This window comes from Fringilla coelebs, assembly GCF_963513975.1.
Source record: "Fringilla coelebs genome assembly, chromosome: 1".
NCBI lineage: Eukaryota > Metazoa > Chordata > Aves > Passeriformes > Fringillidae > Fringilla > Fringilla coelebs.
Window position 1 is genome coordinate 59,221,921 of NC_140028.1, and position 7,903 is coordinate 59,229,823.

Below are 7,903 nucleotides of genomic sequence, written 5' to 3' on the forward strand. Positions count from 1 at the left end.
CCGTCGATCTCAGCCCATCGATTTAGCCTGTCCAAATCCCTCTAGCCACGGAAACCTTAACTCCATCGCTTTAACACATATACGTGAAAAACACCGAGAAAAACATGTATGAAAACACTTCTTTAAAACGGCGACCGGCACCGCATGCGCGGCGAGCAGCCCCCCGCCTTCCCACCCCCTGACTCGAGCCGGGGGTCCCGCCCGCGGAGGGCGGGCTGTGGCGGTGGCGGTGGCGGCGCTGGGCATGGCGGGCGCTGTAGTGACCTCGCTGGGAGCCGCTCCCGGCGGCGGGCGGGAGAGGGAGCCCGCTCAAACTACCGCTCCCAGGGCCCGCCGCCGCCGCTCGCTGCTCCGCCGTCCCAAACATTTCCGCCGGGGCAGCGGCCAGCGGCGGCCGCCGGCGGCAAAGGTTCAGGTGGGCTCCCGACCTGGAGCAGCGGCCATCGGGGCGTGAGGCTGCCCGGGCACTTCCCCGAGGGCTCCCCGGGAGAGCGGTGCCGAGCGGCACAAACTCTCCGTTCGGCTGGCCTGCCCCGGCCGTGCCTCGGAGAGTGGCGGGGGCCATGCCCGGCGTGCTGCCCCGGACACTGCCCGCCTCCCTCGGGCGGGGCTGCCTGGGCCGCTGGCTGCTCGCCGCTCGCGGGTGGGCGCTCCTGGGGGCCGGCACCCGCTCCTGCTCCTGCCTGGGGTGGCGGCACCCGCCCCCGCTGCTGCTCGGGGCCGCCCGTCAGAGCTTCGGGACGCAGGCGGGAGGGCTGAAAGCTGCAAAACCTGGCGGTAATAGCAAAGATGTGTCCGTGCAAAGGGCGCTGAACGAGGAAACGCTGGTGTCGGCGGCTCAGAAAGGTAAGGTGGAGGATGTTGTGTGCTGCTCCGAAGAGCTGGAGACGGGTCCTCCTGCAGCTAAAGTTTTGTAGTTCCGAACATCAAGTATCTAGAAAAAATACAATCTCAGCACACCAAGCTGGTTTCTTTTCCCGTTGTATTGTTTGGAGCAGATGTTACATTTCTGTGTATGCATTGCACAATCAGAATAAATTGTATGACTTCTAAACAGCCTGTTGATCTAAGTAATTATCAGGCACAAGATGTAATAGCCTCTCATTTTCCTTTTCAGAAGGAAAACCTATCACATGCGGCCTGTCTGTACGGCTGTTGAAACACCTCCAACAAAATTGTCAAAGCTCTACATGTGATGGTAGTTTCTTTATGGACTGCCTTCACTTTAGTTGGTCTCGTTCACTTCAGTGAAAAGTGGTTACTACATAATTAGCCTCAGAAAATTTGGGTACTTTGAAATTACTTACGAAAAACACCTTCAACTGATTAGAAGACTGCAGGAGAAATAGTTATTAATGTTTCCTCCATAACTTTTATTCCGCTGAAGTACACTTTATCACAAAAAGATAGTCTCTTTCCAAGTACTCCAATATTTTGAAACAGAGAAACTCCTATGACTTATTTTGCATTATATACTGAAACTTGTATTTTAGATCAAAATTGAAAGATAAAAACTAATCAGACAAACAGCAGTTAATTATGTTAAATTATTTTGGTCTAATATTCCCCTTTTTATTGTTCTGTTGATTGCAAATTCATAAAATCAGTTATTTTCAGTGTGTGCAACTTATAAGCTTTTACTTTTTTATTTCTACTTTTCTTTGCATAAGGATTTCAGTGGTTGTGGGTTTAGGTGGTAACATGAATATTGCAGTGCTAAATACCTCATTAGTTCCTGAAAAATCTAGCTCTCATGCACCCAAAAAGTAGCAGTAATTGCTACTTTGGGTCTTGAAAACATCTGGCAAACAAAGTTATAAGGCTTGACAGAGATATAAAGATGGCCTGTACAATATAAGAGATGTTCCATGGTCTCTTTTACATCAATGATGCATTATGGAAACCATTACTGGAATTTTTCCTTCTGCTAAAATGTCATTTGAGCTACAGACTAACAGAAGAGCATTCATGTAAGAAGGTCATACAAGTGGTTTTTTCCAAGGTTGTAATTTATGTGTTGTTTTCTGTTTAATTTCAGTGAAAGAAGCTGGAAGAGACTTTACCTATTTTATTGTGGTGCTTGTTGGAATTGGTGTTACAGGTTATTTTTTTTAAATTACATTCTTTATCAGAAGACACTTTTCATTAATTCCATCTGGTTTGATAAGTTTTCATTGCATCTGATGTTGTTTCTGTTACAGGTGGTTTGTTCTATGTGATTTTTAAAGAGCTATTCTCTTCTTCTAGTCCAAATAAGATCTATGGAGATGCCTTGGAGAAATGCAGATCTCACCCTGAGGTTGGTTTTTGAACTTTAGTCCTAAGTTTGTTATTCTCAGTAGTTACTGGCTCTCTTCAAGTCAAAACTTTGTGGAAGGAATCTCACAAGCTACATGAAGACCCAAGTGGTGCTTTAGCAGTTCTGCCAGTGCTTTTAGCTGGCATGGGGACATTAGGACAAGTCAGTGCAAGCATTGAGCTTGTGTGAACTAGCCTGCTAGAAGCCAAGTCAGTGTGCCACAGCACAACAACTGATTGAAGTACAGTCTGCCCTTCAGAGCCTGTGTTTGTGTCACCAGAAAGTCTTGGGGACTTTTCTGAGTGCCTCCTAAATGTAGCACTTGAATTCTGCGGGTCAGAGAGGCAACTGGTCCCACTAAGTTCTGTAGATCTTACCTGCTGCCTTTTCTCACCACACTTACTCTGTTGTGACACTTCACTATGGTTCTGTCATTCTGTGAGGCACTGCACTGATACCAGGAATTTAAATTTTTCATTTGGAGCACAATTAGCATTCTTTTGGCTAACAGGAAAACAGGTGGAGAACAGTCATGGGATCACACAGTTGTCATAGCTAGGTGTAAACAAAAATCAAAATGAAACTAGATTTTTAAAAAAAAAAACAACTACTTCACACAAAACATCCTTCAAACAAGGTTGCCACAGATGCCTTTGAGGATAACCTAGAAATTAAGTGACAAGTTGTTGCTCAAATCAAAATGAAGACTACTTTGGAAAGAGTTTGTAGAATTAAAACTTCTTTCCAGTACTTGCAGAGTAAAATTTAAACCTCCCCTTCTAACCAGATTTAAAGTAAGTTTAAGACTAAGTTGATCTACTCTGACTCTATAGATCTGAAAAAAGATTACTAAATTTCTTATCCAGTAGTGGTGTTTAGATAATATGAAGGGGAGTGCATTTGCATTTTAAACTTCAAAAGATATTCTCTTGGAGGAGACGTGAGCAAATATTTTGCGTTTTTTTTTCTTTTTACACAAAATGTCAGTATACATGTCTTCATGTCAGAGAACAGTACAAATGGAGGATATCAATAGGATTTACTTTAGACATTTAATACAGGACTGTAAAGAATAAAAAGGACTGGAATACAGAGGAGTTTTCCTTAAACTGTTTTCTTTCATAAACACTTCTGTTCTTGACACATTAAATTCTCCAGGGGCATTTTGTTAAAAGAAGATGCATTCACAGCAGAGGCAGGAGCTGATACTGGAATACCTGCTTGTATGTGATCCTTTCTGACAGCTCAAACCTCTTTTCTCTTGTAGATAATTGGTGTTTTTGGTGACTCTATCAAAGGTTATGGAGAGGCAACAAGAAGAGGAAGACGACAGCATGTCAGGTACCCCTTAGTGTTTGCCCCATAAAGACATATTTTTGGATCACAAGTTAGTTCTAGAGTGATTAACTGGTGTGACATATCCTGTCACTTTTGATTGAACGTAGAAGTTTTTTGCAGTACCTCTTGTGTGCCATACACCACTAAGTACAGTGTACATAGAATATAAAATGCCAATTCTGAGTGCCTCAAAACAAGCAATGGTCATCATGGTAGACATAGAGCTCTCCAAAAAATAGGATGAGTCTGAAAAGAGTAGTACAGAGGCCTAGGCTTGCATGGGGGGAGCAGTAATCTGACATAAGTTTACAGTCTGAAACTTTACTGAGCTTATTCACAGAATGCTTTTTGGTACTTGAGGCAACACCTCTACTGTGTATTTAACAGAACGTCTATCACCTAAACCTTTCAGGAGTGTGTCTATTACTTTCCTTTTGAAAGAAACAACAGAATTATTTCTTACAAAACATAAGTCCTTCCTGCTTTATTGGGTTATTTGGCAGGAATATATTCAATGAGGTTTCATATCGGATGAAACACATAAGCCCGAACACAGGTTGAAGCATGAAATTGAGATGTTTTATTTTGTCTGAGGAAAGTGACTTTTACTGGTTGAAGCTTTATCTCTTCACCAGACTCTGTAAAATAATGTTTAAAGTGAAGCTGCTAAATGAAATTGATGTGCACAAACATTCTGAGCATGTGTCTGTAAATAAGTAAATTTACTATGAATCAGCTTTCCTAGTATCTAGTTTCCATAATTTTAACTAAATTTTTGAGCTGAGAACTAGGTAAGATTGTAGAGTTTGCATCTGCAGTATAAGAATGATTTTAAATATTTGTCTCAAAAATCTACAGGGTTTTTTGTGTATGAACGCCTTGAATGTAAATTTATTGCAGTAAGGCTCTTTGTTCGTATTTGTCTCTATCGCATCATTTTACTTTAAACTGTAGTGGAAGTTTATTTCACAGTGTGTACCAAGGCATGCCTTATAGAAATAAAGATTGGTGCTAAACAGCAGTTTTCAGTAGGAAACATAAACTGGCACTAGAACTCTCATGGGATCATTAGTTCCCCAAAGTGGTCACTTTGAAAGTGATGTGCTATTTATTTAATACTTGACCATAACCCAACTCCAGTCTAAATACCAGCATTTAGGTTGGAGATCTCAAACAGTGCCAAAGTTACACAATTTCAGCAGAACATAATTACTGCCAAAGTAAGTAAAGCCCATAGTAAACTGTTTGTTTTGATGTGGTTTAACCAACCTGATAAATAATTTGGAAAAACATGTTCCGTATGTTTTTGGTTTGATGACTTAGTTTAAGTGCCTAAAAAAACTCTGGAAGTCTTGGCGATGTGGGGTCCCTTTCTAGATGTCGGGCTCCAAATATCCAAGTCGGGGTTTTTTTAGAATAAATACAATGAATTTCCATAGTCTTCAGCAGTGGATTGCTTTTCAGCTTTGAGGGGAGGACTGGGGTGAGGACATTTAAGCATTTAATCTCTTAATGCTCTGCAGCTAATTAGCTCTTCTAACTCCACTAGTCCTTAGGCACTCACAGTAAAGCTTGAGAGGAGCAGTAGAGAAGGAACCCAAGGTAGCATAAGGACACCACCGGAATACACTTTCTTACAAAATAAGTAAGCAACTCCTCTAAGTAAGTTTAAATTTGAAGTCTTAACTAGCATATAATCTGTATTCTTGCTGGGTGGTTGGGTTTTTTGTTTTGTGTTGCTGTTTTTAGTCACATTGAATACGTAAAGGATGGACTGAAACACATGCGTTTGAAGTTCTATATTGAGGGCACTGAATCAGGGAAACAGGGAACAGTCCATGTGGAAGTCAAAGAGGTATGTAAAATCACTCCTGACAAGCTTAGTCTTGAATTTAAACTACCAAAGAGAAAAAAACACTCTGACTTTTTTTTCTTTCCAGAATCTTGAAACAGGAAGATTCGAGGTTCGCTACATATTTGTGGATGTTGAGACCTATCCAAGAAGAACCATTGTCATAGAGGACAACAGATAGCCAAGGATCAAAGCTGCTGCCTTAGCTCACATTGGAAAATGTTGTAGACAGCCTACATATGGATTGTGTGGTGTTGCCAATTGTGTCTCGCAGCTTCAGGGCTGTGTTAAGGGAAGTAGCCTCTCAGGGCCTCCACAAAGGACTTTTGATAATAACAGATATGTGATTTAAAATTAAACCAATGAAATATACCCAAACTATCATGGTAGATATTCTTGACATAGGAAAATAATGCCTCCTAATAAACAGTTGAATGCTGGATAATACTTCTACACACCCAAAACCCGAGTTTTCCAAGGTTTCAGGTTTGGATGGGGGTTTTTTTGTCTTCCTTGGCTTAGATTTCTGACTACCACTGCAATAAAGAAAGGGGTGGTTTAACTGTAGACAGAATTCTACTGTTTTCATTTTGGATACCTTCGTAGGTAAGAATGTAAAATGTTGGTGATGCAAAAGAGATCTGTAAGGGTAGGAATGGTGGAGGCACACACCCATAACAAACAACTGAAGATAAAGACTTCAATATTGGTGTCTTCTAAATAAATTTCTGGAAAGCAGAACATCACTACCATCTGCCCTTTCCAGTGTTTGCCATTCTGCTCTGCATCATTGTAGCAATATGGGGGTTGGCTATTTCTCCAAGCAGGTAGTGACAGGACAAGAGGACATGGCCTTGAGCTGTATCAGAGGCATTTGAATTGGACATTACCTTCAAAATATTTTGAAAACCACAATATTCCATTTCAACTTTGCTCTTTCCCACGTTGTCTGTTTATCAGGGCACATATTTTGTCCATAAAGTGTTCCACATTATTTTCTTTTACTGCCTGCATCACCTTTCTAGCTAAGATTTACTAGGATGCTTCTGTGTATTTCATGAAAGGGGGATACAGCTGCGAAGGACATCACTTCTCCTGTGTTGTGAAGTAGCTGAGAATATGCTTGATAAAATGAAGACAAAAAGTAGCAGAAGAAATCCACCTTTATCTGACCTTAGATGTATTAGTGTTCTTAATTTGAACAAATGATAAATACAAGGCTCAAATGCTTCCCAATCTCAGTGGAGGAAGGCTTTTTGGAATTGTTTTTCTAGGAACATCTCATCAGTGAAGAAAAAAAAAGAACTTCATAGCTTGATTTATCAAATTTGTACTAGCTAGATATCTATCACCACCAAGATTATTTAAGCTCCTTGAAACTTCTGGAGTATTAAAGCTTTGGGAACTGATAACTTCTTTCCATATTCCTCCGGAGGCTGAAGTTCTCCTGGTCTTTATGGACACAGCTGGCACCCATGCTTAAAAAATTTTCTTAAATTCTGTTTTATGTAAACACATACAGAGTTACCTTAATCAAAATTAGGTGAAGATTAGTTGAACAAGACATCTGGAATAGAGAACATTGATCTCTTGTGCAGGATCACCTTTCCTGGTGGCAGTTTGCACTGGAGGGGAACAGCTGCATTCACTGAGTTAAACATATTTTAGAACACCCTCTTGGTAATTCTGAAGTGTGTTAGCCTCAGTTTTCCTTATGAAGCTGCCCCTGCTTCACTGGATCACTGCAGTAGCTGTAAGTCATGCAGGGATCCTTCTCCATGGCAGGGAGCTCAGTGTTCCATCTTCTCACTGGAGGATGTTAGGCTGGGGAGACAGCAAAATAACTGAAAGGTTCACCTTCAGTTGTTGGTAAACACAAGCAGTAACCATTTCACTGTTAGTTCTTTAAAGCCCTTGATTCATTTTCACTTGGGAAAACACAAAATTTACGGCATGTGCCAGCTACTTTCTCAAGTAAAAGTGTCATGTTAATAAAATGTTGGGAAAGAAATCACTGCTAGGAAGTCAGAGCCAAAGGAATGACTTTTCATAGAAATGAAATTTCATAGAAATGAATTTTCATAGAAATGAAACACATTTTCCAGAGTTCAGTTTTGATTGTTGCAGAATAAACAAAAGTAGATGTTCTCAAAACCCCCTCTCTCCTTTAGGAAATTAAAATATGTCACTCACCAGTGAAAGGTTGTTTTTCCAGAAACACTGTGTGGCAGACTATTCAAAACATGTTTTGGGTAGGTGTAGAACGTGGTCTTAACTTTCCCATGTCTACATTAATTTTTGTGGATGCCAAAACCTGTGTGTGCAGCATAGGTAGCCAATATCCTTAGAGGTGGTTTGTGGGAATAGTTACTGTGTCATGTCCTGTGTTTGATTCTAGGTCCTGTGTATACTTG

The 7,903-nt window shown here is 41.0% G+C and overlaps 1 protein-coding gene across 1 annotated transcript; it reads left to right on the plus strand.

Moving 5' to 3' along the window:
* The first annotated feature begins 366 nt into the window (after positions 1–366).
* TIMM21 (translocase of inner mitochondrial membrane 21) lies at positions 367–6,056 on the plus strand. Its single transcript, XM_084221698.1, has 6 exons — positions 367–846; positions 2,039–2,101; positions 2,202–2,299; positions 3,567–3,640; positions 5,387–5,492; positions 5,578–6,056. The coding sequence occupies exons 1-6, from the start codon at positions 564–566 to the stop codon at positions 5,668–5,670; spliced, it is 717 nt and encodes a 238-aa protein (XP_084077824.1). The 5' UTR covers positions 367–563; the 3' UTR covers positions 5,671–6,056.
* The last annotated feature ends 1,847 nt before the right edge of the window (positions 6,057–7,903 follow it).

Coding starts and splice junctions, on each gene's coding strand:
- TIMM21 (XM_084221698.1), top strand. CDS start 564: ATGCCCGGCGTGCTGCCCCGGACACTGCCCGCCTCCCTCGGGCGGGGC. Junction 3,641..5,386: donor GGAAGACGACAGCATGTCAG/GTACCCCTTAGT, acceptor TGCTGTTTTTAG/TCACATTGAATACGTAAAGG. Junction 5,493..5,577: donor TCCATGTGGAAGTCAAAGAG/GTATGTAAAATC, acceptor TTTTCTTTCCAG/AATCTTGAAACAGGAAGATT.